At 43.7% G+C, this 19196-nt stretch overlaps 1 protein-coding gene across 1 annotated transcript in view; it reads left to right on the forward strand.

Moving 5' to 3' along the window:
- Positions 1 to 17712: 17712 nt before the first annotated feature.
- LOC311231772 (sphingosine kinase 1-like) overlaps positions 17713 to 19196 on the forward strand; it is a gene marked incomplete at both ends in the record, with an annotated part of 112802 nt that continues 111318 nt past the window's right edge. Inside the window, one exon of the mRNA XM_084318400.1 lies at positions 17713 to 18202. Within this exon, the coding sequence (XP_084174526.1) occupies positions 17713 to 18202 (490 nt within the window). The remainder of the gene's footprint in view (positions 18203 to 19196) is intronic.

Genomic DNA, 19196 nt, shown 5'->3' on the forward strand with positions numbered 1-19196 from the left:
ACAAATGAGTAAACAGTGAGGTACAATGCAGAAAATGATAATTTTTGTTTACATATGGATCAAATACCTCTTTCTTCCCTTGTATTGAATAAACAGTTTGTTACAGCCACAGCCGGGGCCTTTCTCTCCCCTGTCTCAGCATGTCCCCGCTACCATATATGGGTCCCTCCATCTCCATGTTCCCGCTTCACTCTCAGCCTGCCTACCTGGGCCGCTCTACACACCTGAGACTCATCACCTCATCACGGAGCCAGGATAAGAGGCCTGCACCCCAGCCACTCCTGGTCCGAGTGTTGTTTTCACCTGCCTTGGTAGTAGGACCTTCTCTGGACCTAGCTGTTACACTATTCAGTGTTACTCCTTGTGTTACCTGTATGCTCAGTATTCCGCGTCATACTTACCCCTGTTCTCCTGCTGTGTGTAGGATCACACACCCCCGGCCTGCACTCCCACCCTTGGACGTCACCAGCCGGCACTATCCCAGGACCTCATGGACACACATCCCCCACCTGTATTCTCTCATTGCCTGTGTGACGGATCATACTGGGTCTGCGTTGTGTTTGATGTTAAATGAGAATGTCCCGAGGGGGAGTCGAACAGGGGGCTCCCGCGTCCGCGGGCGACGACACAGGCCGCTGCACTAAGAAGTGAATTCACTCCTAACTACCGTACCTATGCGTCTGTTAACCCTGTTATGGGGAAGTGAGTTTAATTTAGTTTAGTTAGTTTTAGTTTCCGTGACTGTGGACATACCCACGGGCTTCCCCGTTACACCTGCATTGTCCTCTTCTGGGTTTCCTATTAAATACTCTAAACCGCCTCATTCTCCTGTGCCTTGTGTTCTTCTCTTGGGTGCGCTAGACACCACCCTAACACCGTTTTTGTTGGGTGTAGCAACACACCACATTTTAAATTAATAATTTCCTTCCCTGCCTGGCTGGCTGGCTGGCTACACTACACCCAAGAGTAAAAAGAACATTTACAAACTGGGCAGTACATTAGCAGTGTTCCTGACTCCAGAAAGTACAGCTAATTGATTAATCAAAGCAAATGCATTGCATTGCTTTATTTTACGTACTTTTGACTTTTTCTATTTTATACTCATACAGAAAAAAGCATTTCATGATATTCTGTATTTTACTATGACAATTAATAAACAAACTTGAACTTGAACTTGAAACTTGTGTCCCCCCTGTGACCTACCCAGAGAGACTCAGAAGGAGCTACTATCCCCAGGCCATCAGGATGCTACACTCATTGCACACACTCACTTTTAAACACTCACCTTAACACTCCCTTTAGACACTTTAACACTACATTATATTTATCTATTATTAAAGAGATTTGCACTACATTCATACCTCATTTGCAATTGCACCTTACCTCAACGTTTGTACCTCATTTTCTGCATTGTACCTCACTGTTTACTCATTTTTACTACTTTAGATTGTATATTGCACTGTATATTGTATATATGTATATTGTATATCCCTCTTTACTTCATTTTCACAAAATCACTTTTTTTACTTACTTTTTACTTACTTTCTTACTGTATGAAGCACACTCCCAGGGGCTCATACAGAACCAAGCATTTCACTGTAAAGTACATGTATTTTATTTTGATATTTAATAAACAAACTTGAAACTTGAAACTAATGATTCTGAACAGCTTGTTTAGGCTTGTTAATCAGAAGATTTCAAACCCCTAACCAAACGACAACAATGGGGGTTTAAGGGCAGAATAAACGGTTTATGTAAAGGACAATGGATAAAAAAGATATAGCATGGAAACAGACCTTTTACAACCTCCCATATAATAGTGTATTGAGATTCAAAGAATTGAGATTCAAAGTTCAGACATTGGCATTAGTACGATAGCTTTAAAATCCCTGTATAAGATAAGTAGGGGCTTGAGAAATAATGGCACGTTACAAAACATGAACTTTAAAGAGTAAACACATGGTCATTTTGATGCCCTATGTTTGATATTTCCACCCTGCTGCACAATCTGCCCTAATTATTCCAATGACCACTGGAGGTCACTGTTGAACAGACAATGAGGCACTCTCTCTCTCTCTCTCTCTCTCTCTCTCTCTCTCTCTCTCTCTCTCTCTCTCTCTCTATCTCTCTCTCTCTCTCTCTCTCTCTCTCTCTCTCTCTCTCTCTCTCTCTCTCTCTCTCTCTCTCTCTCTCTCTCTCTCTCTCTCTCTCTCTCTCTCTCTCTCTCTCTCTCTCTCTCTCTCAATTCAATTCAATTCAATTCAATTCAATTCAAATGGGCGTTATTGACATGGGAAACATACGTTTACATTGCCAAAGCCAAACGAAACAATCAAACAGAGAAAACAAAAGAAATCAGTACATTACAAAAGGAATTTCTTGTACAGTCTTTATGGTGGTTGCATTCCGTTGGATGTCCTTTTCTTGTTACAGCAGCTCACAAATCTGGCTGCTGTGTTTGCACATTCTTGTATTTCTTCCAGTAGGTATGGGAGTTTTGAGTTATTGTCCATGTTTTCAAAGTCTCTTTGGGTGTTTGCAATTTGTGGGAAGTATATGTCTCTGATGTCTTGGTATAGTGGGCAGGTTGTTAAGAAGTGGAGCTCGGTTTCCACCTCATCTTGTGTGCAGTGGGTGCATAGTCTGTCTTCGCTTGGGAGCCAGGTCTGCCTATGGCGGCCTTTCTCAATGGCTAGGCTGTGCTTGCTGAGTCTGTATCAAGGATCTTCTTAGTTTTGGGTCAGTCACAGTGCTCAGGTATTCTGCCACTGTGTACTCTCTGTTTAGGGCCAAATAGCATTTCAATTTGCTCTGATTTTGGGTTGTTTCTTTCCAATGTGTCAGATTGTTTTGTTTTTGTTTTCTTATCATTTGATTTAGTCCAGTGTGGTTTCTGTCTGGTGGCTCTGCTTGTGTTTGTGAGCAGAGTCCCAGAACCATCTGGCTGAGTGGGCATCTATTGAGGGTCTCTCTGTGGGTGAGGGCTATGTTGTGGAGTGTGTCTGGGTCACTTTATTTTCTCTCTCTCTCTCTCTCTCTCTCTCTCTCTCTCTCTCTCTCTCTCTCTCTCTCTCTCTCTCTCTCTCTCTCTCTCTTTTATGTGGCCAATATCAGATCCTAGTGTGAACTGGTGACACTCCTGAACTGACCTGCATGCGCAAATGAACAATAACCCCTTCACTACCACACTACCAAATGGTTAACCCTTTCACTGCGACAATACAGAGGGTTAATCCTTTCACTGTCACACGACAAATAACCCTTTCACAACCACGCTACAGAAGGTTAACCCTTTCACTACCACACTACAGATGGTTAACAGTCTGTAGTGTGATAGTGAAAGGGATAAAGAAGATGGACGTAATGACTGTTCACTTCAGACTGAGGTCGCATTGCAAAAAAATCTGACCTGCATCTGCTTTAGGACCTCCGACCACATTATAATAATAATAATAATTTAGGACCTGCTCAGAGGTCATCAATCGGCACACATGCGATTCGTATCTGCGATTAACCCATCCCGTCGTCCTTCCCCCCCAAGGGCAGCCGGGAGCAGACAGGCGTCAACGTGAGCCGCGTCAGGGGACCAATCCAAGTGCTCCTGTCCGTCTTCGTCAAGGACGTTACAGCGTTAGCGATCTATTGTTGTGCATGTTTTTCCATTGGGTTTATCTTATCGGGGGGGAAACCCTTGCGAGCACGGGGAGAACATGTAAACTCCACACAGAAAGGCCTGGGAGATACCCCACCTGGGTAACTGGCATCATAGAAACCTGGTCCCCAAGCGGGAATCGAAGCCTGGACCTTCTTGCTGTGAGGCGACAGTGTCGCTATGTGGACCAAATCAGAATTGAAAAGATCAGATTTCATGTGATTTGTGCTAAAAGAAATCTGTTCTAAGTCACATAGTGAGCAAAGAAATCCGATTTGGGCCACTTTCATCTGCAGCTATTTGGTTGTGAAAGGGTTAACCCTTTGCCGTGTGGCAGTGAAAGGGTTAACCTTCTGTATTGTCGCAGTGAAAGGGTTAACCCTTTGGTAGTGTGGTAGTGAAAGGGTTAAGTAATAGTTTAAAGATAATTCATAGTTCAGAGCAAGAAACAATTCAGAGGAGAGAAGAAGCTATTCCTATAGTTTAGTGAGAGGATTCCCAGTTTAGAGACAGAGCAACAAGTCCTAGTTTAGAGACAAAGAAAGAAAGAAACCCTAGACTAGAGAGTAAACTAAATTGATGGAATGAGGTAAATGGAAGTCTTTCTCTGTAGATATCTACTCAGTTTCTGTGGCAGCACCTACTATTTATTTTTACTGACATGAGTCATGGGAGCAAGCCCTACAGCCATAGAGTAGTATCAGTAGTTAATCAGCAGTTAAGTCATCATCAGAGGATATGACAGGTGTTTCCCAATACATATTAGGATTGATGATATATATCACCACAGTTTCATTTTTACAAAGCTTTAAAAATGGCCAGTTTACTGGCCTTCTGAGTCAATGAAAAGAAGCTTGTACTGTAGCTTGAGAGTAGCAGTCTTCAGTGCTAGAATCTCATAGGATATGCATCAACATGCTAAACACAAGTCACAACATGTAAATAAGACGGCGTTGGAGTTATTCGTTACTTTTGACGGTAGGCTAATTGTCCTTATTACATGGCGTTTTCACATTCGCCTAAATGCTTGCTTGTGATTGGTCAATAGCGCTCGTCAGAGGTCCGTTATTACTCGATAACGGACCTCTGCCGAACAATAATGACCGCTGTGCGCAGCTGTTCGCAATCAAGCCCACTGACACACTGCATCAGTGCAGCCAATCAGACACACCTGCCGGCTGCACTGACAGCGGAGTGTGTGTGACGATGACAGCGGGAGCGACAGAACAGAACTGCGTCTGCATTTGATCTCGTCTTGTCGATGTAAAATGAATTAGGTATATTGTTAGTAAGTTAGCCATGTAATAAGCGGGATAATGTATAGCTATACTTGATCATTGTCGCAAAATAATTGACCTTCACTGACGTTTAAAACACCTCGGCGAGGCGCCTCGGTATTTTAAACTCTGTGTCGGTCAATTATTTTGCGACAATGACCTCGTAGCTATACATTATCCCTTACTTATCAAAGGTATGTATTTAATGTGTGTAGTATCACTTCTATGATGAATTGAAAACGGGGGACCCTGATGTAAACAAGAGAAAATACTTTCTCTGGTCTGCATCCCCTTAACAATTGTGTGTATTGAGCCGTACTGTATTGTACCCATTCTGCAATCTGTTAATAAAATGTTCAATCAAAACTTCAATGCTTATATTTAATCTTTTATTTTGGAATGTGTTTACCGGAAGTCCAAATTTTTGTCTGCAGTCTGAACGTAGCCTGAGATAAACAATTCAGAGGATGAAGTCGTAGTTTAACCATTTCACTGCCACACTACAGAAGGTTAACCCTTTACTATCACACTAGTAAAGGGGTAACCTTCTGTAGTGTGGCAGTGAAAGGGTTAACAACGTTTTCAATCAATCAATCAATCAATCAATCAATCAATCAATCAATGAAGTCCTAGAGAGAATTCCTAGTTTAAAGAGAGAATTTCTGGTTTAGAGATAATCCCCAGTTTAGAGACAGAGAAACAATTCCTAGATTATAGACAGAGAGAGAGAGAGAGAGAGAGAGAGAGAGAGAGAGAGAGAGAGATAAAGAAAGAAAGAAATCCTAGACTAGAGTCAAAAGAAATATGGAATGAGGTAAATGGAAGTCTTTCTCTATAGATATCTACTTGTTTCTGTGGTTTCTGTAGCAGCACCTACTATTTTTTACTGACATGAGTCGTGGGAGCAAGCCCTACAGCCATAGAGTAGTATCAGTAGTTAATCAGCAGTTCATTTCCCGAGGATATATCACCAAAGTTTCATTTTGACAAAACTTTTAAAAAAAAATGCCTGTTTGCTAGTGAAGTGGATTCCCAGGCTGTTTTGGTTCTGCTCTGCTTCAGAACCTGTTGGTTAGTACTCTCGGCGTTGTGTCTCAATACTTTAAAGCTGGGAATCACTTCTCTTCAAACTGACTGAGCAGGCCGAAAGGCAGATGGAATTAAGGAGGAAAGATAGTTTAACAGTTGTTTAATAAGAGAGAAAGAGTGTATACTAATTACATTAAAGAATGCTATAGTTGTGATCAAAAACACTATGCCGTAATTGAACACAACCAGGCTAATATAACAGTAAAGAGAATGCTAGTTGATAAGTTGTTGAAAGTCTTTGTTCTCTGCTGATAACAAAGAGGATTCTGTTTTTCCCTCCAAAAAGTTCCTTTGTCCTTTGCCCGCCTTGCTTGTGGATGAGATGGTAAGAGAGGTCTTCGTGGGTTTGTTGGTTCCAGAGTGTTCTTCTGTTGTTTCCTTGAGTCCCTCTCTCCACCATTCCACCCCATTCTTATAGCCCAGGCCGAGTGTCTTTGAGTTGATGACATCATCACATTAATTGCTCCAATCACAAGCCAGCTAAGCTTGCATTTTGAAAATAGGGGTTTGGCCTATAGGCCAACCCCCTCCACCTAACTGCAAAAAGAGGCTGTCCTTTACCTTAATCAAAGTTTAAACATTGCATCATTTTCATTTCCTTATATCTTTTACTTAAACACATTACTTGACTTGTTAGTACTTTGATGTACCTCAAAATATATTGATTACCTAAACACAGCTATATTTCTAAGTCTGTTTGACTTTCAGAACATATATCTAACCATTCTGTTAGCTTAATAGAATACATTTCAAACAAGCTTAACAGATTGCAGAATGTGTAACAATCAATTTAATCATATTGAACATTAATTGAAAATAGCACAGACACATTAACTAATTGTAGACATTTTAGTATGACCAAACACTAATTATATTTTAACTTACTTATTCAAATTACTATTTTAACAATATACTAGGAAATAGTTAGTTTGGAGATCTCCTGTGTGTGTGTGTGTGTGAATGTGTGTGAATGTGTGTGTGACTATGTGTGGGTATTTGAGTGTCTGTGTGTCTCTGTGTGTGTCTCTGTGTGTGTCTTTGTGTGTGTCTCTGTGTGTGTGAGTGTGTGTGTGTGGATGTGTATTCGAAAATGTGTGTGTGTGTGGATCTCTGTGTGTCTGTCTGTGTTCCCAGGCCGTAAGCAGCTGATAACACTTCTTTGATGTAACAGTTGTTTCACTGTGTGTGTGTGTGGATGTGTATGTGTGTGTGTGAATGTGTATGTGTGTGTGTGAGTATGTGAGTGTCTGTGTGTGTGTGTGTCTATGTGTGTGTGTGTGTGGATGTGTATGTGTGTGTGTGAGTATGTGAGTGTCTGTGTGTGTGTGTGTCTATGTGTGTGTGTGTGTGGATGTGTATGTGTGTGTGTGAGTATGTGAGTGTCTGTGTGTGTGCCCTGGCCGTAAGCAGATAACACTTCATGGGCGCTTTGATCACTGTGTGTGTGACAGGAAACTTCAGCAAGATAACATGTCTACGTAACCTTTTGTCTTTTGCTTTGATCTACCCCCTAAAGGGAAGTCTTACCCCAGCTGCCACTATGCCATTGTCACCCCAGGAGGGCATTTGCACAATCAGTCTTATGTAACCACACACAGACAATCTATGACTTATTGTTTTGAGGCCCAAATATTTCTACACATTAGTTAAATCATGAGTCTATGTTTGGGAATTTACTACAGATCCCCACTCGGATAGTTTACCTATCCTTAATATGTCAAACATAGATATCAATCTCTACACACTACTATCTAGATAACACTTAAGACATTTTAAATCATATTAGGATAAAATATATATCTGATTTGTCACACTCAGATCCTAAAATTCAAATTAGCCATTTCAGTTTTTGTGATCATGTGCAGTCTTTAATACTTGTTCTCGTACCAAGATCAATAGAGCATTTGAGGAGGGGGGTCCATGTTTTTTAGATTTGACCCTGCCTCCTCTTTATTGCTCAGAGCTGGTGCAATATCACGACTGCTGGGTGCAACTCAGAAAGCAAATTGCCTTTCTTATTACACCCCATCTTCTGTCAAGCACATCTTGACTCGTGGAGATCCTCTCTTAGGGGGTAGAGCCCCCTGCTGTAATATCTTCTATTCTTCACAGCGATGGGGAGGTCGTTGCTGGCTGCTCGACCCCTTCGCTGGTTGACCCTCGGATCAGTGGAAGAGGTTTGTGTCTCCTCCCCTCCGCCTGGTCGTCGATAGGGGCGATAGCAGCTCCCCCCCTTCGCTTGTTGACCTCCTGGTCAATAGTTGAGGCCTTGCTTCTGTTGACAGCCGGAGTTGTTGCTGAGGCCTAGCTGCCTGTCTCCTCGTTGGTTGTCTGTCGTTCCCTTTGAAGCCTCAAGACTCGGTCACTGCGTTGGCCAAGACAGGCGTCTCCTGGTTCTCCGCAGTGTTGTGGTTCCCCATGGAACCGCTGGGTAGACACTAGCCAGTGTCCTGGATCAACGATACCGATGGAGTCCTCGGTCTTCCTTGTACCACTCTCTGATGACTGTGGATCCCCAATCTCCCATCCGTATCCTGTAGTGAATACATCGCTTCGGGGGCACAGTGGGGATCACTTCTACCACAACAATTGATTGAGAATCCATAATTTCCATCCCTCAGACTCTCTTTACTGGTCTGAGCTTTTGACAACTTTCTTTTCCAATCATTTATCTATATATTTCATGGCTTCTAGATCATTAAATTTCAAAATTCTGAAAAATTCACATGGCTCTCATTTTATTATGCTGTCAAAACAGTATACTCTCCACCTCTCGATGTGAAATACACATGAAAACATCGTTACCGTCTTCCTCTGGTTCCGGACAGCTGCATCCCGGACCGGACAGCACTGACATCCATTCTCCCAGTAACCTGCGTGTATGGCAACAATTCACAGTCCGCCTTAAACACACATCTTATACATCACAAGCCAATTATCAATTGCACATGTTCACACCCTACACAATACTAATTTGGCCAATAGCGACCAAATCTATTGAGCTTCATTAATGTACAGAGAATCATGCTCCCCAACACTATTATCAACCACGACACACCCCCAGCCCCTAAAACTGGGTATTCAAATGGGCGGAGAACAAAAATCCATAACTAGCTCATGTTCCTTCACTTTGTTCCCAGTCCATTTTACAGACACATACTACCCCGTCCTGATGTGTCGAGATCACCCCCAGCTTGCCAGGTATCCTAAGAAAAAACACAGAAAGAAAGAAAACAGAAAACAAAACACAAAGAAAACGCTGCCAAATCAATAAATGAAAAAATAAACCAAACTTGTGAGCTTTCTAGCTCATTTTTAACTAAGAAACAAAAAGGGAAATCAAATGAATAAACGAAATGTACACTCCCGGCCTAAGTCAGGAATTGCTCATATCACACTAGAAAAGAGAAGTAAAAATAAAAGTAAACAAACACCTATCCTATTGCTCATAACTGTTAATATGCTTCTATCAATACTATAAAATACTAGAAACAACTATGAGTCCTTTTAATTTCTTAATCATGCAGTCCACCTCTTGATCAATCTGAATGTTGACCGAGCATGGATAATTTACTGATCACTAGTTGCCGCAGTGTCACATCATCACACTGTCTAATATCGATTAACTGTTTAACATAATTTAATCCTCTTGTTAAGTCTGATTAGTTCATGCATTTGTCAGTCCCCCATACATCCGTTTTTAGTAACTTTCATTCATAATCTAATCAGGAGCATGTTTTACCATTCAATATATCCCACCTCTACCCTAGTTAGTTGCATATATTTTTATTCTGCCGGTGGCCTCTGCAGACATGACCTTTGAAAATGACCTTTCACTCCACAGCCCCAACAACACTGGCGGTCTCCCCCGGGTTGTGGGACCCGGTGGGTCAGTTGCCTGTGACCGGATGACCCTGGGGTCATCGGGCCCAGTACATGTCCTGGTGGTATGCCATCATCGCCATGGTTCCCTGGAGCCTGTTCGGAGGAGAAAGCCACGTACCTATTTGGTCCAGTCACAGTTCCTTGAGAGGGGCCCGTGGTTGGGAGGGGCCCGGCACCTGTTCCTGCACAAACACGCCCTGTTGGGGATATATGGTCCTGCTCTGCACAGTTCCGAGCAATGTGTCCGAGGGTCCCACACGTCCAACAGTGCACCTGCCGCACACGGTAGCCAATCGGATTCCTGCCTTTGCCTACACCTTTTCCTCGTGGTTGCCACCTCGTGGGTGGTCCTATTGGGGTTAGTTGTTGTCCCGGCACGGGTTGTGGCCCCAACTGGGCCTGTCTCTGGCCATCTGGTTCTCCAGAGGGAGAGGGAGAGAGGCGATTGGAACCCGTCTCCCCTCCGGGCTGTGTGGGCTGGAGTAGGCCTTGGAGATAGTCCACTACCCGTCTAGCCTCGGCTAGCTGTTCTTCGAGAGGGAGGCACGTCTGTAACTGGCAGTCATCTGCAACGGACAGTTCAGCTTGGATCGACTCGGGTAATACAGCTGTCTCTGGGTCGCTTGCTGCAACGACTCCCTGTGGCGGAGTAAAAGACATTATTCCCAGTCCCTCCGTCTCACTGGACACTAAAGGGGAGTCGATTAAATTCCAGCCAATCAAGTCAACGTCCAATTCGGTCAATGTAATGTCTGCAGAGGTTATCGGCATTATCTTGATTTGGGTACGCATTCTACACCGGCCTCCTTTAACTACAAGGTTCTGTAATGGCCTGAATATCTTTGGCCATCTTTTCGTCACTTTTATTGTGACATCTCCAGTCGTTGAAATAGACAGATTGTCTACCCTTTCTATGGTCAGTGCATCTAACCCTCCGGTTGCTCCTATCTGTGTATTTTCCATTCTCACCTTTCCTTCAATCACTCGTAACGTCACCGTTTGGAAAGCAAGTTTCTCTGTATTCAAACTATTTTTACCAAACTTGAGTTAATTTCACTCACACTTTTATATTGGTGTAAACAGGAATTGATAATCTCGGTCTTGTGATACTATACCCCCTGACTGTCAACAGTCTCTTCGATTTCCCTGTTGGGGTTCGGAATTGTCAGCGCCGGCCATCCGTCCTGGAGCAGCTGTGAAAAGAGAGAAGCAAAAAATACACTTAATTATCAGTGACATTTGCCATTCACAATCCATCATTTGTCCTTAAGCATGGAATGTCGGGCATCTCCTAGACTATGATCATATGAGAGCATTTGTGCAATTTTCGTTTTTGATTTATCAATGACACCGCCTTAATCTTTTTCCAGTTGTCTCCATTGGAAACCCAGATTCTCAATCCTGTTGTCAAGATCCTCCTTATTACCACTCCGGGGAACTTATTTTCCATCAGCTGTTTCCTGAGATGGTGGTCAATCAGAAAGTTGTTATTTACAGCCTATCATTCCTAAACATCTGTATCGGACATTGTAATTTAGGTGATTAATCTCACTTTTACTCTAATTTGCAAATGACTATGTGTATGTGTAACTATATTTATTTCTGTCCGTGAAAGCCTAGTATGTATTTCGCTCATATTACATTACACACATCAATAACACATATTTTCCATTCACAATCTCTCACACAGTTATTATATATCCCCCGTAACACCTAACCCTTTAGGTGTTAAAATAACGCTCTTCTCACGGGAACAGAAATCAATTTTCAGTGCCTTATGCCACTGAAGTCCCCGTGCATTTAGAACAGTGCCACACAACCCGTTCATAACCACAGGTGGCGACACCATCCCCATACTGAAAATCCTGCCGACCAATGAGATTCCACTGGCCAACTCGTCCTGTGGCCCACGGCATCACCCCCAGTTCCGAACCTGGAACATGACACCCCGGGCCCCCACTCAAGGATATTCAAAAATTATTTCACTCACAACCCATACACTCACCGTAACCAGTCACCCAAACACTCACACACAATATAATTCGACGCGCGTAGTGTGGCCGCGAGCCTTTGACGAGTGCCCGCATAGCGCACCCCCGTCAACGCGCGGTGGCAGACAGCGAGCCCACCCCCGCCACGACGTTTAGCAGTCCCCGTACCCCTGGTAAAACGAAAAAGGTGCGCAGTGTGACAGCGAGCACCGACGAGTCACACACAGCGCACAAAGCGTGGAGGCAGACAGTGAGCTACGACGAACTGTCTACCCACACCCCCACCGCAGGCGTAGCCGAGTAGAGTAATTATGTTCCGACTTACGGCCCACCAACATGAACTGGTACTGAGCCCCAGCCGGGGCCCGTCCAAATGTAAGGAGGTTGACATGGTAGCCTATACATCTCAGTGTGATTGCATGCAAAGTTTGTCATTTGAATATTCAGCTTTTTTTACTATCTCCTCGATGTCTTGATTGCAGTGTCTTGACTGCAGTGTTTTGTATTGAATTGTACAAAAGAATAAATGACTTGTCGAACAAAGCGTAGCGCCAACGCAGGCAATACCACTGCCAGCACTAGAAATTCCCTAAAAACAACAATAAAACCGAATATGGAACAACATACGCATAATAAGTCCCAAACTCAGCCTACCGCCTTTGAAACCTTACAGTAAACAGCAATAAACAATATACCTAGCACTACACCGCGTTTGAAACCCATAAAAAACTCTATATACAGGCCCTAATCTAGGAGAGAAAGAGAAGCGTTTCGGGGGGGCCTAGGGGGGGGAAGTACATGGAAGAGAGGCGGTGTTGAAATGAGGGGAGCGAGCGAGAGGGGGGGTAAGAGAGAGAGAGAGAAAGGGAGGGAAAGGGAAAGAGAGAGAGGCGGAAAGGGAGAGGGAGAGGGAGGGAGGAGGGTGAGAGAGGGAGGGAGGAGGGTGAGAGAGGGAGGGGAGGCAAGAGGGAAAGGGAGAAAGAGAAAGAGAAAGAGAAAGAGAGAGAGTGAGAGAGAGAGAGGAAGAGAGAGAGAGAGAGAAAGAGAAAGAAAGAGAGAGAGGGGGAGAGAGAGAGGGGGAGAAAGAGAGGGGGAGAAAGAGAGGGGGAGAAAGAGAGGGGGAGAAAGAGAGGAAAAGAGAGAGAAAGAGAGAGAAAGAGAGGGGGAGAAAGAGAGGAAGAGAGAGAGAGGAAGAGAGAGAGAGAGAGAGAAATAGAGAGAGAGAGAAAGAGAGAGAGAGAGAGAGAGAGAGAGAGAGAGAGAGAGAGAGAGAGAGAGAGAGAGAGAGAGAGAGGGAGAGAGAGAGAGAGAGAGGAAGAGAGAGAGGGAGAGGGGGAGATAGAGAGGGGGAGAAAGAGAGGGGGAGAAAGAGAGGAAGAGAGAGAGAGAGAGAGAAATAGAGAGAGAGAGAAAGAGAAAGAAAGAGAGAGAGAGAGAGAGAGAGAGAGAGAGAGAGAGAGAGGAAGAGAGAGAGAGAAAGAGAGGGGGAGAACGAGAAGAGAGGGGGAGAGAGAGTAAGAGAGAGAGAGAAAGAGAGGGGGGAGAGAGAGAGGAAGAGAGGGGGAGAGAGAGTGTACAATGAAAACGTTCTGTGAGCAGAATCCAAACATATTCATCCTGTACACTTCTGCCCCCTACCGTATTCCTAAATAAACTCCACCCTCCCCTTAACAATGGACGCTCGCCACCCCTACCAAGATGGACGCTTGGTACCCTCCCAAAATGGACGCTCGGCGCCCCTTCTAAGATGGACGCTCGCGCCCCTTCTAAGATGGACGCCCCCTCGCGAGACATACCGAGAGCCCCGTCATGCCATGACGTCAGCACAGTTAGCTTAGCATGTTAGCTTAGCATGTTAGCTTAGCATATTAGCTCGTTAGCTTCAACCTAGCGCGCGCTTACTACGTCACATCCGGCGACCGCTTTAGCCGTTTAGCGCGGCTAAGTAGCATTAGCTTAGCTCACCCCATGATCCCATAAAAACGTTCCCAACGACCCGTTCCGCCGCGCGGGCCGTCCCCTCGCAACGTTAATACAATACCACATACCCCACAACAGAATCCTATTTCCCTCAAAACGCCAGTGTAGTGATCTAATTAGAAAATATAAAAACATAATAGTAAAATACTAGTTTGACCCTCCGTCGTCATTTCCGGCGAGCTTAGAACGACTTCCGGGTCGGGTTCTAGATAATCCCGATCACCTTAAACTTACATAACTGGTTTTATCCGCCACGAATATGAAAACTTTTAAGTGCCCTACATATCCCCGTAATCTCAAGACACTATCGATCGACCTTATACATTTGAATTACGTCTACTTTTCCCTCCGTTTGCTCCGGTGCCTCAGAGGCTAACGAGCTATCGTTTGTAGCATGTTGCGCGCTACGACACGCACGAGTTCCAACGAGAACGCGCTCTGCCCACACAAGCATGCACGCGCCCCCCTCCACGAAGTTGGGTGGCGCAGTTGCCGTTGCGTGTGTGCACTTTGGACGTCGCGTGTGTACCCGATTCAATATTAAAAACCGTTCTCAGTCATATTATAAGTGCCACTTTACAGATTTAATCTATATACTTTACACATGTTAAACCTAACCATAACGCTTTCCACTCATACACAAACATCATACACAATTGTTTAACCATAGCTTGCAACATACGAGCCTACTTTAAGTACCATTCCAATGCTACAGCCTATTGTTGTAACACGGGACTCGTATATACGAGTCCCATGTTACAGCACAGCCTGCAACATACGAGCCTACCTCACGTACCATTCTAATGTTACAGCCTATCGTTGTTCAAATTTAACATGTCCGGCAGTGCCCAGGGTAAAAACTAGACCCTATTCATGCTTCATTTCTACTGTAGAAAATACTACGCACTGTGTGCTTAAGCCAATACTATAAGGCGTACTATGCACACGTTCCCCTTGCTTAACCCTGAGCACAAACCTAGACATTGTTCCTAAATACTTCCATACCTATTCTTAATGTTCCGACCACGGGCAGCGTCTCGTTCACTTATGCTAAAATTTCTACTGTAGAAAATACTACGCATATCCGTGCTTAACTCTCTTACTGTAAGGAATACTACAGCACTAGTGTGGTTAAAAATCCTGCTCACAGGACCCATAATCACACAGCCTTGAGCCGCTACCCCTTGGTCAGAACATTTCATTTAATACTTAATTACAGTCATACTTTTAGCAACCCCCTCGTTGGTTCGAATTGAACACCCGTACACTCCATAACACTCACCTTTGGCAACTCTCCGAGCTACGCGAAGACGATCTGTTGTTGTTGTTGTTGTTGTTCGAGGTGAAGAAAGAGGAAGAAAAAAATTCTCTCTTGTTCTCGTTCAAAACGGACGTTTCTATTCAAGGGCCACAGCACCAAAATGAAGTGGATTCCCAGGCTGTTTTGGTTCTGCTCTGCTTCAGAACCTGTTGGTTAGTACTCTCGGCGTTGTGTCTCAATACTTTAAAGCTGGGAATCACTTCTCTTCAAACTGACTGAGCAGGCCGAAAGGCAGATGGAATTAAGGAGGAAAGATAGTTTAACAGTTGTTTAATAAGAGAGAAAGAGTGTATACTAATTACATTAAAGAATGCTATAGTTGTGATCAAAAACACTATGCCGTAATTGAACACAACCAGGCTAATATAACAGTAAAGAGAATGCTAGTTGATAAGTTGTTGAAAGTCTTTGTTCTCTGCTGATAACAAAGAGGATTCTGTTTTTCCCTCCAAAAAGTTCCTTTGTCCTTTGCCCGCCTTGCTTGTGGATGAGATGGTAAGAGAGGTCTTCGTGGGTTTGTTGGTTCCAGAGTGTTCTTCTGTTGTTTCCTTGAGTCCCTCTCTCCACCATTCCACCCCATTCTTATAGCCCAGGCCGAGTGTCTTTGAGTTGATGACATCATCACATTAATTGCTCCAATCACAAGCCAGCTAAGCTTGCATTTTGAAAATAGGGGTTTGGCCTATAGGCCAACCCCCTCCACCTAACTGCAAAAAGAGGCTGTCCTTTACCTTAATCAAAGTTTAAACATTGCATCATTTTCATTTCCTTATATCTTTTACTTAAACACATTACTTGACTTGTTAGTACTTTGATGTACCTCAAAATATATTGATTACCTAAACACAGCTATATTTCTAAGTCTGTTTGACTTTCAGAACATATATCTAACCATTCTGTTAGCTTAATAGAATACATTTCAAACAAGCTTAACAGATTGCAGAATGTGTAACAATCAATTTAATCATATTGAACATTAATTGAAAATAGCACAGACACATTAACTAATTGTAGACATTTTAGTATGACCAAACACTAATTATATTTTAACTTACTTATTCAAATTACTATTTTAACAATATACTAGGAAATAGTTAGTTTGGAGATCTCCTGTGTGTGTGTGTGTGTGTGAATGTGTGTGAATGTGTGTGTGACTATGTGTGGGTATTTGAGTGTCTGTGTGTCTCTGTGTGTGTCTCTGTGTGTGTCTTTGTGTGTGTCTCTGTGTGTGTGAGTGTGTGTGTGTGGATGTGTATTCGAAAATGTGTGTGTGTGTGGATCTCTGTGTGTCTGTCTGTGTTCCCAGGCCGTAAGCAGCTGATAACACTTCTTTGATGTAACAGTTGTTTCACTGTGTGTGTGTGTGGATGTGTATGTGTGTGTGTGAATGTGTATGTGTGTGTGTGAGTATGTGAGTGTCTGTGTGTGTGTGTGTCTATGTGTGTGTGTGTGTGGATGTGTATGTGTGTGTGTGAGTATGTGAGTGTCTGTGTGTGTGTGTGTCTATGTGTGTGTGTGTGTGGATGTGTATGTGTGTGTGTGAGTATGTGAGTGTCTGTGTGTGTGCCCTGGCCGTAAGCAGATAACACTTCATGGGCGCTTTGATCACTGTGTGTGTGACAGGAAACTTCAGCAAGATAACATGTCTACGTAACCTTTTGTCTTTTGCTTTGATCTACCCCCTAAAGGGAAGTCTTACCCCAGCTGCCACTATGCCATTGTCACCCCAGGAGGGCATTTGCACAATCAGTCTTATGTAACCACACACAGACAATCTATGACTTATTGTTTTGAGGCCCAAATATTTCTACACATTAGTTAAATCATGAGTCTATGTTTGGGAATTTACTACACTAGCCTTCTGAGTCAATGAAACAAGCGTATAGCTTGAGAGTAGCAGTCTTCAGCACTATAATCTCATAGGATGTGCATCAACATGCAAAAGGGTATTTCCACAAGGGTAATATAGTATTTAATGTGTGGTATGTATCACTTCAATTCTCTATTTAATTGAGTTTGAGTTTGATTGTAAATTGTATATTGTATATAATAGGAACCAGTTTCTCAGGAACTTAGCATGTCTTTTTTCTTTTTACCATGCATATCTTGTGTCTTACTCTTAACTATATTATTTTGTCTATGTTTATTTTTTTCTATGCCTATTTTTTATTATCGTATTTTGCACAATCAATGCGGTCATGACCACCCGCATTTCACTGTATGCCCCCTGGTATGTATGTGACAAATAAACCTCTTGATTCTTGATTTATGATCCTTTATTTTGACATGTATTTACCGGAAGTCCAAACGTGATCAATGCTGCTTGCTTGACGCTGGCGACGCCACTGATTTCACTCCAAAACTGAAGCCCGGGATGTGAACCAGGCAGTTGCAGCCGTGCACACTGCGAGAAGCCCGCTCACCCCCACACGCAGCGGGTATATGAGTGTCCCTTAGTTACCCCCGCACGCCGGTCTGCGGCTCATCGCGTCCCCGTCTTCCACCACTCCACTCAGGATGATGGACCAGAACAACAAGACAGAACCGGACCCGTCTTATCATCATCGCAACGGCACCACCATCCACCAGGTGGTCCTGTACGGGGAGTTCACCGCCACGGGCAACCGAAAAGTCAGGTACGCGTTGAGCTTGACGGACCGGGAACTCATCGTCCAAAAGATCACGTCGACCGGCGGCACGACTGAGAACACCGGACGGAACAAGGACAAGGTGGCCTTCAACTTGAACGACTGTGTCGGCTGTCGGGCTTACGGGGGGTATGATAATGACGACGACACGGGGGCTGCTTACTTCTCAGCCTACTTTTACCCGTTCAAGAGACGGTGGATGAGCCCCGGTGTGTCGCGGCAGAGAGTGGAGCAGTGCTTTCGGGTCACATCATCCTCATCATCGGTCCAGGACCCCCAACAAGCCAACCTGGGGGAGGCGGAGAAGTGGGCTCGCACCATCCGAGAGCGCTCCGCTCGCCAGCAACACCTGCGAGATGGTGAGAAACATACTCACTTTTATTATAGTAGGCTATTTCCATTTCACTCAAGACCTTCTGTCTTGTGGAAGTGAAAGGGTTAACCGGCTGTCGTGTGGCAGTGAAAGAGTTAACCTTCTGTGCATTGTCACAGTGAAAGGGTTAACCGTTTCGCTGGTGAACGCCAGGGTTGATTTGGCTTATTTTATTCATTTGATGTTGCCTAGTAGTCCAATCATACTATCTGAGAGCATCGGGGTTTGTGTCAGAGTTTTTAAGGCTTTTTCACACCAAGTTTGATATAAAGTGCTTCACCTAAGTTTAAAGGGAACACACTTTTTTATTTTATTTATTTTTATTTTTTATAAATATGAACTGGTTGAACACATTTCAGCCAAGCCTGATCTGAGAACCTGAGATGTATAGCGGCTGCGGTAGGCTATTACGGTGGTGCATAGATGCTCACATAATATGCAGGAGCTAAAGCTTTGTAAACTATCAACACGATTTTGAAATTTGTTCTATAAATGTTTGTGGCCAGTGTGTATAGATGGCAGAATATGGGAGTAATGTGGTCCCTATGCAGCCGGGGCTGCAGTATTTTGCTCTAATTGGAGGCCCTACTGGTAGTAGGCCTACTAGACAAGAGTAGACGCAGCCATTCACTCATTACAAATATAAACGCATGTATTGTTATTACTCTCTCAAGGTCAGAGAAGGGAAGACGAGTCTGAGATGATAAAAACCTGTCTTTTACTGCGTTTATTATCTTATCAAACTTTAAAGCGGAGGCATGCTGCTTGACATGACATACTGTAAAAGTAGGAAGAATAAAAACATTTCTAGCTTGTTTTCGTTCAACTGCAACTCCATGGAGACTATTATGTGTGAGCCACGCAATAGGCCATGCATTCTGGATCATTATAGGTGTCAGTTGGAGATATATCATTCCATCTGCCTCGCCTCGGAAGTGCTCTGGTCTGTGCCTGTTCCAACATTTTTGGAAGTAATGAGT

Source organism: Notolepis coatsorum (genome assembly GCF_963971535.1).
Source record: "Notolepis coatsorum genome assembly, chromosome: 7".
NCBI classification, from domain to species: Eukaryota; Metazoa; Chordata; class Actinopteri; order Aulopiformes; family Paralepididae; genus Notolepis; species Notolepis coatsorum.